The sequence below is a fragment of the Mytilus trossulus genome, unplaced genomic scaffold (genome assembly GCF_036588685.1).
Source record: "Mytilus trossulus isolate FHL-02 unplaced genomic scaffold, PNRI_Mtr1.1.1.hap1 h1tg000050l__unscaffolded, whole genome shotgun sequence".
NCBI classification, from domain to species: domain Eukaryota; kingdom Metazoa; phylum Mollusca; class Bivalvia; order Mytilida; family Mytilidae; genus Mytilus; species Mytilus trossulus.
This window is the reverse complement of record NW_026963292.1, coordinates 2,532,323-2,547,667: the sequence shown is the minus strand read 5'-3', so window position 1 is coordinate 2,547,667 and position 15,345 is coordinate 2,532,323. Positions and strand designations below refer to the sequence as shown.

Below are 15,345 nucleotides of genomic sequence, written 5' to 3'. Positions count from 1 at the left end.
ACTAGATACTAGAATTAAATGTTGTACGATATTTAAGCGTACAGATATATAATCAGATATATCAGATTTGAGAGGAGTATAGAGATAAAGGGTTACTTTGAAAATAATGACAAAAATATTACTTGAATAAGTTATTTTAAACATTTTTGAAAAAAATAGCAATTACACTTATCTAAGGCACATATGCAATTGATTAAGGTTACAAATTATAAATAACTTCAGGTCTTAATTAATTCACAAGTATCTATCTATTTATATCAGTCTACCTTCAAGATTTTAGAGGAAAATGATAATTTAATAGTCCCAAGAGACCAATCTTTGACTCAGAAGCGTCGGTATGAAAGATAAGTGCGTCGGAAAGTTAATTAGTGTTTCTGAAGAATTAGTTTTTATATATTAAGGAAAAAATAACCAGATAACTGTGAAAATTATTTAAAACTAGTAAAATCTGTATTCTTGGACACCTATAAAAATAATATTCAGAAAAATAACTTATATAAGTTATATTTAAATTAGCCTCGTTTTCAACATTACTTGTATAGGTAATTTTAATTGTTACTTGTTTAAGTAATGCCCCTGACTGATAATAGAGTTCAAATGAACGTCTTCAAAAACACTCAGACATAGTTGATAAAATCTCAATTTCAAATGTCCCTTTTGGAACTTAACCTCTCTTAAATCAATCCTAATTCTATCTTACTTTTGAGATACAGTTTTTCAAATGTGACGTTATTTTTGAGATGTTCCAGAAATTTAAATGTGACGTAATTTTTGTGCCTTTTCACAACTTCGTATGTGACGTCATTTTTATGTTTTTTTGCGTTGAGGCCTGGACTAAGTCGGGTGTGTCTCTTTTTCTGTGTTGGTCTTTGCATTATGTATTCGGGTTTTGTTTTCTGTAATCAGTTAATACTTCAGTTCCATTATGTATATCTTTTATATTCATTTGATAAAATTTACTGTTTGCTTAGCATAAATTGTTCTAAATAATAAGGATGTTCTTATCCCAAGCATAAACACATAGCCGTATTTGACACAACCTTTTTCAACTTTTGATCTTCAGTGCTGTACAACTTTGTACTTTTTTTCACTTTCGATCTTGTATATCTGGGCGTCACTGGTGAGGCTTGTGTGGACGAGGCGCGTTTTTGGGCGTATTAAATTTTAAACCTGATGCCTTTTGTTATCTATTAATCATGTGTTTCTTAGTCTAATACGTTCGGCTATTTATTTGTATTGTAGTCCTGTAATATTATGTTGTCATTTCAATGTTATATTTAACATTGCCATTAAAGTGCGAGGTTTGGCATGTCACAAAACCAGGTTCAACCCACCATTTTTATCTTTAAAAATGTCCTGTACCAAGTCAGGAAAATGGCCATTGTTATATTATATTTCGTTTCTGTGTTTTTAACATTTTAACGTTGTGTTCCGTTGTGTCGTTTGTTTTGTCTTATATTTGAGTGTGAATTCACATTACTATAAGACGTGTCACGGTACTTTTCTATCCCAAAGTCATGTATTTGGTTTTGATGTTATTTTTGTTATTCTCATCGGATTTTGTCTAATGCTAAGTCCGTTTCTGTGTATGTTACATTTTAATGTTGTGTCGTTGTTCTCCTCTTATATATAATGCGTTTCCCTCAGTTTTAGTTTGTTACCCCAGTTTTGTTTTTTGTCCATAGATTTACGAGTTTTGAACAGCGGTATACTACTGTTGCCTTTATTTGACCACATATCATGTTTTCGAAATATTTGATGCATGTAGGTTTTAACAGTGTTAAGGACAGATCTTAACCTGAAACTTGGACAATTCAAATCCATACTTCTGTCTCCAATTCAAACTCCACAATTGAAGTTTGCTATTTTGGAGAAAACAAAACAATAGAGATCAAATCAAATAATCAAAATCAGATTTTGATCGGATTTAGGGTCAGATGAATTCATTTCGACTATCTATATGCTTAGTCACTTTTCGTGAATATTCCCGGTTCAAACTGAATATGCAGGTCATATGTTAGGTATCTGCCCAACATACATACCCATGTTAAGCAAGAAAACAAAATGCATAGCTTTTGGCTTTATTAGATTATCATACGTTTTATTTTGTTTCACCTTGTTCAATGCATTTGTATTAATAATTCTCCGATTTATTTTGTTCTCGAAATATTATTGAAAACCTATCTTTATTCAATAAAACCCCGAAATATTATCATGATTATATCAATAGAAGTTTCAACTTAACTGATAATATATTTGAAAACAACACGTTAAAGGATTAAATGCGTCCGACGCGCTATTCTTGATCTACCTACATTTGGAACGCTCACACCACTTAAAAAATCGTGTTAAGAGATTTTTGAAAAAAATAGTTCTCTGAATGCGATTTGAATTTTGTAATTTTCATGAGACTACATATTTTGTTTCACGCTGATCTCTATTAAATTTACGTTTATGTTAAAAAATTAATTCATTTTGAATAAGTTGAAACATTTCCATTTACTAATTGTAGAAAGAAAACACAATTTAGTATCCTTCTAAAAAGAAAAAAAAACTAACCTTACTAATTTTCTATTTCAATTTAAATATTAAAAAATTAGAAAATGCTTCAACATGGAGCATTTTTCATTTAACAATATGAATTGAAAAATAAGGTAGATCGTTTTTCATTTTATTTTGGAAACTTGAAAAAATACTCCATTCGGCATTATTTCATATTGTCGACACTATTTGTGGAACACGAGTAAGATACTGAAAAGGACGATAATTACCAAAAAAGATATGCTTCATTTCTAAAATAACATCTTTTTATATTTATTGGTAGCTATTAACAATTGATCTATTTTATAAATATTTGGCAAAGACCAAACGGATTATTGTAAATAATGTGACCTTACTGGTTTGAATACGTGATAAACGATAACAAATATGATATTTGTCTGCATAATACAATGGAATTTGATGCAATTGCCAAACAAGTGAGAGGTTTAGCGCAATAAAACCTGGTTCAATCCACCGTTTTTTACATTTCAAAATGCTTCAGGAATATGACAGATGATATTCGTTCGTTTGATGTGTTTTATAATTTGATTTTTCCATTTGATTAAGTACTTTGCGTTTTGAATTTTTGGAGTTCAGTTTTGTTGTGAATCTACTTTTTTTCAACAACCTTAATATTACAACAGAGACGTAATCGTAATTCTCTTGGAGTATTGGTATATCTTCCAACTTGTTTTTTTTAAATATAATATGAAACCAATTTTCTAATAAACCTTGAAATGTTCATAGACATATGCCCAAATTCACTACACAGACACGTTCAAACTAATACACACAATAGTTTCTTAGTATGGAATGAGGAAAAAATAATTGAACTTGGTTATTGGCTGAATAACTTTTCCTGCAGTTAGAAGTAAAAAACGGTCTATGAAATTCATTTGTCTGTCTGAAATCTTTTAAAAACAAAGTTCTAGCTTTGTAATTGTTAAAACGAGGTGTCTACAGCCACACAGCAGCATCCTATGTCATAAGTCAGGCATCTGATGTTCAGTAACTGTCTTTTGTTGATGTGGTTCATTCGTGTATCTCGTTTTTATATTGATAAGACAGTTAATTTTCTCGTTGGAATTGTTTAACACATGTTATTTTTTTGGGCATTTATAGCTTGCTATTCGGTGTGAGTCAAGGCTCCGTGTTGAAGACCGTACTTTCAGTTTGACGAATAATGATTTACTTTTACAAAATGTGACACAGTTGGGAGAGTTTCTCAATGACACTCATACCCCATCTTCTAATATCTATATCGATAGTTGGGCCTGGCTTTAATTATTATATTTATGTTAATTGTTTTTCCCGAAATGTACAAGCAAACGACTCATTAATTATTAATCAAACGGCAGAAACAGACTGAAAAATCACCGAGCTCGTAATATCATTTAGATTTTATAATTATGTTAATTCACACTTGGGTATTCGGGGATGGTGTTTACATTGATTATATTGTGATCGACTTATAAATGTTTCCAAAAACAATTTAATCCTATTTCATTTTTATTTATCATGTTGATGTATCAATTGATAAACACCAAACGAAACATACACATATCAGCGATAAATCACGTTTACCTTACTTAAGGTAGATGGGGTGTCTAAATTATAATCCATAGAATTTTTAATAATTTGCCAAAATGTAGTTTATATCATGCTTTTTTAAAAATAAAAATAAAAAGAATGGGTCACGGGGCTTATTTTCACGCTACAGGTTGTGCAAAATTGACAGATTTATTATAGATTATGCATGGAAACCCCAATATTCTTCCATAAAACAAAAACTTCATCATAGATTTTTGAGATAATATATGAGTAGATAGATCTAATATTATGCTTTCATTTAAGAAAAAGAAAAAATTGGGTCACGGGACCCGTTTTCTTGTTACATAATAAAATAGGTAAATTCCTAAGACATTCTATTGTAAAAGTAACTTTATCTGAATTATCTGCCCTAACATACGAGTTACCTCCCCTTATGTGTCAAAATTGGAAAAAGTTGAAACAAACAAAAGTATTCTGTGTTTGGTAAAATACAACCATAAATATGATAAAACATGTCATTTTCTATATTAAAATGAAAATTCTTACACATGCATAACCTACTACTCTCAAAATTTGCACATCTAGACCGATTGTTTTCTGGAATTTCAAAATCCAAGATGGAAGAAGACACCCTATCTACCTTAATTGATCTACATGTTCATTTATGATTGAGTTTAGAAAGACATTTGAGGATTGAGATATTTGAAATTTAAGAATATACGTGTACAGATCATATAGTAAATTCAGTATTGCGTGCATTTTCTTTTGAAGAATTGAAAATCATGAGAGATTCATTATTGCTATTTTAAGAAAATCTGCACCCATGCATATATTATTCTAATGCAACAACCTTTGTAACGTTCATTTTGATTGGATAACGTCACTTTCTTACATGGCATCAATTGACAATTGATGCTATGGGACGTACGCGCAAGTGAGACGGCATATGACAGATTTTAAATACATGTTTTAACGTTGTTTTCTGTCAGTTTCATTAGAATGGAGATAACAATATTGTATTTTAAGCTCCGACGGCATCAATTTGGGATTTGATGGTCGCAAATACCCGTTTACTGTCTCCGCTAACGCGTCACCAGTAAACTTAATTTGCGACCATCAAATCCCCAATTGATGCCGTCGGAGCTTAAAATACAATACAGTTATCTCCTAAGTATAAGATATCAGAATGGGAGTTCTTACTTTTGAGATACTCTCTTAATCTCGCAATAGTTTTACTTTGACAGTATTCACATTAAGTATAAACATGAAAAGTAAGTATAATTTCTATAAATAGAATAAAATCATCATAGATACCAGGATTGAAATTTTATATTAACACCAGACGCGCGTTTCGTCTACAAAATACTCCTCAATGACGCTCGAATAAAAAAATGTTAAAAGTCAAAATTAAGTACGAAGTTGAAGAGCATTGTGGACCAAAAATGCCTAAAAGTTTTGCCAAATACAGCTACGATAATATATTCCTGAAGTAGAAAAGCCTTATTTCAAAAATTCAAAATTTTGTTTACAGTTAATTTCTAATTATGAACATATCAATGATAACTCAGGTCAACACCGCAGTGCTGACTACTTGGCTGGTGATACCCTCGAAATGTTTGTAACTGTGTTACTTAAAATAATACGAAACACATATAATTATACATGGCAAAATCCGTATCGCATGCTGTATCACAACGAGGAAAATATATCAGTCCCGAGGGTCGAAGGTCTCGAGAACTAATATTGGTCAAATTGTGGTACATCATGTGATACGGATTGTGTAATTTGTTATTCTGTTTATCATATATTTTAATAGGATAAAACTCGTGAAATATCCTTTTTTAAATCGTCCGAAAATGTAAGATACAAGAAAAGTATGATTTTACTATATTTTCCAAGCTATTATGATTTATAGATATCCTTTTCACATTCGTAACTTCATATTAAACAACGTAGATGTAATTGTTTTAAAACCACTTTAAAAATTAGCATTATTTAAAATAATTTGGATTTTGATGTGAACAATTTTCTATTTAAAACTTTTGATTTAGAAAAAGTATCATTGAACATAAAAGGGGTATTGCTAATTTATACATATGCTTTAGAATGATAATCTATTGATTTCTTACTGTTATTAACTCATTTAGATTGCACCAATTTAAACACATACATGTTCGTGTACTTCCAAACAAACAAAAAAACAGTGAAGAGGGAATTGGTATTTTGAGCATTTGTCAAAATGAACATTTCTAGTCTGAATCAGTGTCATAAATTACCCATTTTCACTTGCGAGTGTTTGTCAGAAACTCTTAATAAATGATGTTATATTTTGTGCATTGCCATGAAATACAGCAACTGGACGTCATATGTAAAAAGTAAAATCACAAAAATACTGAACTCAGAGGAAAATCAATTTGGAAAGTCCATAATCACATGGCAAAATCAAAAAACAAAACGCATCAAAAACGAATGGACAAGAACTGTCATATTCCTGACATGGTACAGGCATTTTCAAATGTAGAAAATGGTGGATTAAACCTGGTTCTATAGCGCTAACCCTCTCACTTTAATAACAGTCTCATCAAATTCCGTTACATTTACATGATGCGTTAAATAAACAGTCACAATCAATAAAATAGTCAAAATATGGGAACATCAGTCATCATCGTATAACAATTTAACAGGACACAACAACATCTACTATCTACGAACACATGGATTGATTTGAGTGTCTGACGTCAGAAAAATTATATACGTCACATAAATTTGTCGTTCAATGTGCATACAATAGTTATCCAAAGTACCTGGATTATAAACAATTTTAAATTTTACATAGGCAATGAGCGCAGACAGGGTTAAAAAATCAAAAGTATGTAAGAATAAATTACAAAAATCAAACTAGTCCAAAAGTTATACATAGAATTTATGAGAATCCAAAACTTTTAAAAGGAACAATTTAACAGGACACAAAAACCTATCCACGAACACATGGATCTACTTGAGTGTCCGACGTCAGAAAAATTATATACGTCACATAAATTTGTCGTTCAATGTGCATACAAACAATTTAAAAATTTACATAGGCAATGTACGCATACAGGGTTAACAAATCATAGTATGTAAGAATAAATTACAGAAATAGACCGAGATTCAAACTAGTCCAAAAGATTGTAATACTTTGACGTCAATCGATATAGAACTTCACACCCGGTATGCAATAAAGGTTTAGCGATACGGGGTATATATGCGATACGGATTTAGCTATGCGATACATGGTATGTAATATAGGGTAGGTGATACAGGGTAGGTGATACAGGGTAGGTGATACAGGATAGGTGATACAAACTTGAAAAAAGAACCTTTATTAGATATAAAAACATAATGTAATGAGTACTTAATATATGATAAATGACGGTATTGTAACTCAGCCTTGTTAAAATTAAATAAATTGTGGTGTAATTTTTTATTTCTTTCAGGTTGATCTTTTTCTTTAATCCAATCGACTATTCAATTGTAAGATGCGCAATAGATGGCTCTGACGTACGATTGATTGTAACACCAACTTATTGGATAGAAGATTTTGCTTTAGGTATGTCAACAAACTCATATTTCAAATTAGCAACTGGTCAATATTCGACTAATTATTCATCGTTTATTGTTAGCTTGCATGAATATTTCTGAATATTATGAAGAGCCAATGGTAGCACAAAATTTTACCTAAATAACGTTTGGGGAGGACAAAAAACAAATAACTCTATAGTGATGTCCCTTTGTAACAATTATAAGGACTATTCGTTTATAAAACTTTTAAGTCAATGAACAAATGTATCCCGGGTTAGTGAGGTTGACCAATCTATTCTTACTAATATCAGTTTGAATTTTATGGTTTAATACAGGCGTATCAAATTTGATCATACTTCAACATTTTTTCTCCTTCTAATTTGTATATATTCGTATACATTAACAAAACATTATTTCCCTGTTAAAGCATTCAATCAAATACAACTCCACTTTGATCAACTATAGTGATTAGTTTTTGAAATTTCATTACATTATGTTATATCCTACTTGCCTCGACAGTACTCTGCCACGTTCTTCTGTATTTTCTTTTTCTTCTTATCGATCTGATGAGGTTAGCCTTTTTCAACTGAATTGCATAGCTTAATTATTCTTACGTTGTGCTGTTACACTACTGCCCAAGGTTAGAGAGAAATGAACGATCGTAAAGTTTATCATGTTTAATCTCACATTCTAAATGTGCCTGGCCAAGTCAGTAGCCTGCTGCTCAGTGGTTGCCGTTGGTTCATGTCCGTCATATTTGTTTTTTCGCCAATAGTTTTGTAAAATTAGACCGTTAGATTTCTCAGTTGAGTTGTTTGACATTTTTCATGTCGGACACTTTTATAGCCGATTAGATGATGAGGGGTTTCTCATTTTTAAGGCCGTACTATTGCCTGTAAATGCTTACATTCACTTTATTTGAACTTGAGTATTTAGATGTCTCATTGGCAATTATACCGCATGTCTTTATTTTTAGGTATGTAATCCTGAGTGATAATGATTTCGGGCATGTTTTGCCATCAATATTAAATACTTTATCGTTAACACTGTGTTTTAAATAAATACATATCATTTAATTTTCCAGATAAAAATGACCGCACAATATATTTCATTTCTTATCATGACTACTACATTAGATCTACAAATTATGAGGGTCAGGATTTTAAAATGAATAGAATTAATTTCTGGATGTACTACACGTATCTGGTTATGAGAATAGATCTTTCCGATGACTATATTTTCATATCGGATTATTCAAACATGATTCAAGTCAACAAAAACAGCAACTATTCTGATGAAATTATGTGGTTCTCAGAGTATTCTATATCGGATATAAAAGTTTATGAGGATACGGGTAAGTTTTATAGCCAGATCATTCAATGTTCATTTAATTTTTTTTTGTTTACTTGATACAGAATTTGGGTCTTTTGCATCATTTTGATATATATATCATCTTAAAAACATGATAAAGGTCAGCAGGTGGAAGCAATTTCCTGCACTGATTTCATATAAAAGTACCCAAAAGCCTTGTATTTTCTGATTCATTGAATCAGATTGAACCGCAAATGACATTTTGTTTTACCGGGAGTTGCATTTTATCTCCTGTAGTTCGAGCGGAAGTATATATAAACCATATATTTTTTGATTTAGTGGCACTAATGGTATCACATGAGATCAGAAATTACATTTATAAACCAAAATTAGCAAAGTATCCCCCACATTGTAGTCCAACTATGTATAAAAACCAAATAGCTATTTAATTAATTTGGAGAATTATTTACCCTGAGGTAGCTTCTTATTATTTATTAAATATTTAATCTTGAAATACCTTCGATTGGTTTTCAAAATTTGTTGTCATAATTGACCTGTTTATTAACAATATTAATCACACACAGTTTGAGACACTTCTATGCGTATACTGATGACATTGATACATATGTATAACAATATATTGTAAGTAGACTCTCTGTGTCAAAACAAACCGTTGGACATGATGGGAACTGATGCAATACGTGTAATACATCTAGGTTAAGTTTGTAACTCAAATTTGTTTTTCTCAATCGATTTATGACTTTTGAACAGCGGTATACTACTACTGCTGAACAGGTATCGGTATTATTCATTTGTAACCCTATATAAAGCGCGAGTGGGACCCATGTTTTCTAGTTAGCTTCTGATTATGTTAGTATTATGTTAATGCTAACAATGATTAGTATCATTATGATTATAATTATCATTATTATTATTAGGTCTTTCCACTTTTCCGTGGAAAGACCTATTGAATTTCTTCTGATTATTATTAATTTTTTTTTTCTTCCGCCTAATTTTTTTCCTTCGCTGTTTTTTTGTTTCGCAAGATGTCGCTTAGATTTTTTAAATATGATATCGAACAGTTAATACGCTTTTAAAACCAACTCTGCTTAACCAAATACTTTCCCATATAAGAGTTATCTCCCCGAACACTGTTTTTCTTGTTATCTCTAAGGCTTCCCAACCGTATAAGAAACCGACAAATTTATTTTTCCAAATTGCTCGTTATATCTTCAGGATGTCATGTTTCATTTTGACCGAAGCCATCCGGAGACTCCATATGAGAGTTATCCCCCCATTATATATGATATAAGTGATATGCATTTCTTACTGGAAACTATAAGTGATAGAGACCTAGGGTCTTTTGATTTAAGATCCTTGGTCCCAAAAAATGAAAATTAGGTCAAGGTCAAAGGTCAAGGTCAAATTCTAAATTTTGATTTTGGCTTATTTTCACTCTTTTTCATTAACTTTATAAGATTTTGACAAATTATCTTTACTGAATTGTTAGTTGCGACATGTCGTAAATTATAAAGGAGTAGGGGCATTAAGGCCCTTATTTGGCCCAAAAATTACTGCAAATTTAAAAGTTATCACACATAATATTTAATTACTGAAAACTTGACTAAGGTATAAGGTACTAAGAAAAACAAAACAAATTTGACATCGAACAAGTTACCATGGCAACAAATCATGACCTAATTTGCATATTTTGTTAAATTTCATGATTTTCCTTGTTTTTCATCAAATTTTAAGTATATTTCGGATTCAAAAAGTATGTGCGCACCCAAGAAACAACTTTATATTTGGTGAGATTATGCCAATAGATATAACAAAGTTTCTGTTAAATTATTTTGTTGTTTCTCGGCTGCGCAGGATGTTTCCACAACAGAAATAAAGACAGAAAACTGCATAAATTCTGTATTTTTCATCGTTTTTGTGAAAACAGTCCATATCATGACGTAACTGTGACGTCATCAGATAAAAATCTTTATGTTTTTCATTTATATTTCTTGACCTTATGCATTTTTAAACATTATGTGCCAATTTGAAATGGTTATCAAACATTTTATTTTCTTGGGCCAAAACTAGGCCTTAATGCCCCTACTCCTTTTGATTCGAAGGGTGCGTACACAATAAATGGGAGTTTTTGCCCATTTTTAATTTAGAATTATGCACAAAGTGATATTACTCATGAACCATACATTATACAGACCTAGGGTCTTTTGATTTGGGATCATTGGTTTACGACCTTGAAATTGAGGTCAAGGTCATAGGTTAATTGGACGTTCTAGATTTTGACCTTTGCTTGAAATTCATATTTATACATCATTTAGCTATAGGAACTGACATTTTCAACTGAATTTTAATATTTTCATATCAAAATAGATACTTATTGGTGGAAAGACCTTCAATTGTTCTTTGAACAATTGGTTTTTAATTATTATTATTATTAGTTGTAGTAGTAGTAGTAGTAACATCAGTATCGTTATCGTTAGGTCTTTCAACCTTTCAGGTGAAAGACCTATTGTATTTGTTCTGATTATTTTTTTTTTTTCTTCCGCCTAATTTTTTTCTTGCGGTGTAAAAATGTTTCAAAAGATGTCGCTTAGTATTTTTGTATATGATATCATACAGTCTATACGCTTTTGAAACTGACCCTGTTTAACCGCACACTTTTCTTTGTAAGAGTTATCTCCCCAAACACTGTTTTTCTTGTTATCAGATCTCCTCTGCAACCATAAAAGAAAGCGACAAATTTATTTTTCCAAATTGCTCGTTATATATTAGGATGTGACATTTAATTTTCACCGAAGCTTTACGAAGACTCTATATGAGAGTTATTTCCCCTTTTGTATTGAAATAAATGAAATAAATTTGTTACTGGAAAACCATAAGAGATAGAGGCCTAGGGTCTTTTGAATTGAGGTCCTTGGTCCAAAAAAAAATAAAATGAGGTCAAGGTCAAAGGTCAAGGTCATGTTCAAAAATATGATTTTGGCTTGTTATCTCTGATTTTCAGAAATCATATAAGATATAGACAAAATATTTTCACAAGATGTGTGTTGCCACATGGCGTAACACGTAAATTTTAGTTAAAAGGGTACGTAAACATTTGACGTGACTTTTCCCCCCTTTTATATCTTATATTATTTGTATGGTAATATAACTCATTAACAATATAAAGTAGAGGCCTGGGGTCTTTTGATTTTAGGTCCTTGGTTGTTGACCTTGAAATTGAGCTCAAGGTCAAAGACAAAATTCATGTTCTAGATTTTGACCTTTGCCTTTATCTCATATGTATAAATGATAAAGACATGGGACTTTTTGCAATAGGTTGCAAGCAATGTGGACTTGTAAAAGCCAACCGGAAGTGACCTTTGGTTAACCGGAAGTAGCTATTTTTTGTTCTAAATTAATGTTAAAGTATGTAGAACCATATATTTTTGGAATCAGTGTCAATTAAACTATCAAACTATACCGGAAATAACATCATTTGAACCGGAAGTAAACAATTATCTTCCTTATCTATATTTTTTTCCATAGAAACAATATATTTTTGGAATAAGCGTTCAACAAGATGTCATTTGACCTTAAAACTGACATTTAAAACCAAATTTTATTATTTTCAAATAAAAAATCCTTACTGGTGGAAAGACCATCAATGGTTCTTTGAACAATTGGTTTTTAAGTATTATTATTATTATTATTTTTTTTTTCTTCTGCCAACTTTTTTTTCCTTTGCTGTTTTTTTTGTTTCGCAAGATGTCACTTAGATATATGGTATATGATATCAAACAGTTAATACGCTTCTGAAACTGACCCTGCTAAACCGAATACTTTCCCATATAAGAGTTATCTCCCCGAACACTGTTTTTCTTGTGATCTCTAAGGCTTCATAACCGTATAAGAAACCGGCAAATTTATTTTTCCAAATTGCTCGTTATATCCTCAGGATGTTCTGTTTCATTTTGACCGAAGCTATCCGGAGACTCCATATGAGAGTTATCCCCCCTTTTATATATGATATAAGTGATATGCATTTCTAACTGGTAAACCATAAGTGATAGAGACCTAGGGTCTTTTGATTTAAGATCCTTGGTCCAAAAAAATTAGAAAATTAGGTGAAGGTCAAAGGTCAAGGTCAAAATTCTAAATTTCGATTTTTGATTATTTTCACTTATTTTCAATTACTTTATAAGATTTCGACAAATTATTCTTACTAAATTGTTAGTTGCGACATGTCGTAACTTAAAAATTTTGATTGGAAGGGTGCGTAGACAATAAATGGGAGTTTTTGCCCCTCTTATATTTAGAATTATGCGTAAAGTGATATTACTCATGAACCATACATAATACACACCTAGGATCTTTTAGGAAATTGAGGTCAAGGTCATAGGTTAATTGGACGTTCTAGATTTTGACCTGTGGTCGAAATTCATATTTATACATCATAAAGCCATAGGTACTGACATTTTCAACTGAATCTTAATATTTTCATAATACATCCTTATTGGTTAATTATTATTATTATTATTATTATTATTATTATTATTATTATTATTATTAGGTCTTTCCACCTTTCTTGTGGAAAGACCTATTGAATTTGTTCTGATAAATTTTTTTTCTTCCGCCTAATTTTTTTCTTGCGGTGTAAAAAAGTTTCAAAAGATGTTGCTTAGTTTTTTTGTATATGATATCATACAGTCTATACGCTTTTGAAACTCACCCTGTTTAACTGAACACTTTTCTTTGTAAGAGTTATCTCCCCAAACACTTTTTTGTTGTTATCATATCTCCTCCGCAACCGTAAAAGAAAGCGACAAATTTATTTTTCCAAATTGCTCGTTATATCCTCAGGATGTTAGTTTTTATTTTGACCGAAGCTTTACGAAGACTCCATATGAGAGTTATTTCCCCTTTTATACTGAAATAAATGAAATAAATTTGTAACTGGAAAACCATAAGTGATAGAGGCCTTGGGTCTTTTGATTTGAGGTCCTTGGTCAAAAAGTATGAAAATGAGGTCAAGGTCATAGGTCAAGGTCATGTTCAAATTTTTGATTTTGGCTTGTTATCTCTTATTTTCAGAAATCATACAAGATATCGACAAAATATTTTCAGACAATTGTTAGTTGTGACATGTCGTAACATGTAAATTTTACTTAAAAGGGTACGTAACATTTAATGCGAGTTTTGCCCCCTTTTATATCTAATATTAGTTGTATGGTAATATAACTCATTAACAGTATAAAGTAGAGGCCTAGAATCTTTTGATTTGAGGTCCTTGGTTGATGACCTTGAAATTGAGCTCAAGGTCATAGGTAAATTTAACGTTCTAGATTTTGACCTTTGCTTTTTCCTCTTATATATACATGATAAAGCCATGGGACTTTTGGCAAAAGGTTGCAATCAATGGGACCTTGAAAAATCCAACCGGAAGTGACCTTTTGTAAACCGGAATTAGCCATTTTTTGTACTAATTTAATGTAAAGGTATATAGAACCATCTATTTTTGGAATCAGTGTCAAGTAAACTATCAAAACATACCGAAAGTAACATCTTTTAAACCGGAAGTAAAAAATGATCTCCTTATTTATATCTTTTTGTATAGAAACCATACATTTTTGGAATCAGCGTTCAATAAGCTGTCATTTGACGTTAAAATTTACCTTTAAAACCGAATTTTAATATTTTCATATAAAAAAGATCCTTACTGGTGGAAAGACCATCAATGGTTCTCTAAACAATTGGTTTTTAATTATTATTATTATTATTATTATTATCATTATTTGAGGGTTGAAGGGTTTAGAGGAAAATGGTTTATTAATTATAAATGTTGATAGTCGTTTTATCATACAGCATATAGGATTCAGTATGTGTAATTTCAATTTGTTCAACTTAAAAAGGAATATACAAAATACCAAACATCTTACGCGATATTTAATTTGTCTCTTGAGTATTTAAGATGGTATATGTCATATACAGTGTAGCCTGCCTAATCCGACACCTAAGTTTTCCAACATTCTGCTATAACGGACAGATGTTCATGGTCCCAAATTATGCCTATCATTGATGATAAAACCTTAGTATTCAGACACCCCACTCAATCTGACATTTTTCTGCCCCCCCCCCCCCCCCAACCTGTGTCGGATTACACAGGTTACACTGTATATGGACGTTCTAGATTTTGACCTGTGGTCGAAATTCATATTTATACATCATAAAGCCATAGGTACTGACATTTTCAACTGAATCTTAATATTTTCATAATACATCCTTATTTTCTTTGTAAGAGTTATCTCCCCAAACACTTTTTTGTTGTTATCATATCTCCTCCGCAACCGTAAAAGAAAGCGACAAATTTATTTTTCCAAATTG

General features: G+C 31.1%; 1 protein-coding gene across 1 annotated transcript in view; it reads left to right on the top strand.

The window, feature by feature from the left end:
- The window catches only part of LOC134699346 (von Willebrand factor D and EGF domain-containing protein-like), an 82,707-nt gene that overhangs the window by 48,062 nt on the left and 19,300 nt on the right, over positions 1-15,345 (top strand). The window contains exon 4 of the mRNA XM_063560955.1: positions 7,569-7,681. Coding sequence (XP_063417025.1) covers positions 7,569-7,681 — 113 coding nt within the window. The remainder of the gene's footprint in view (positions 1-7,568; positions 7,682-15,345) is intronic.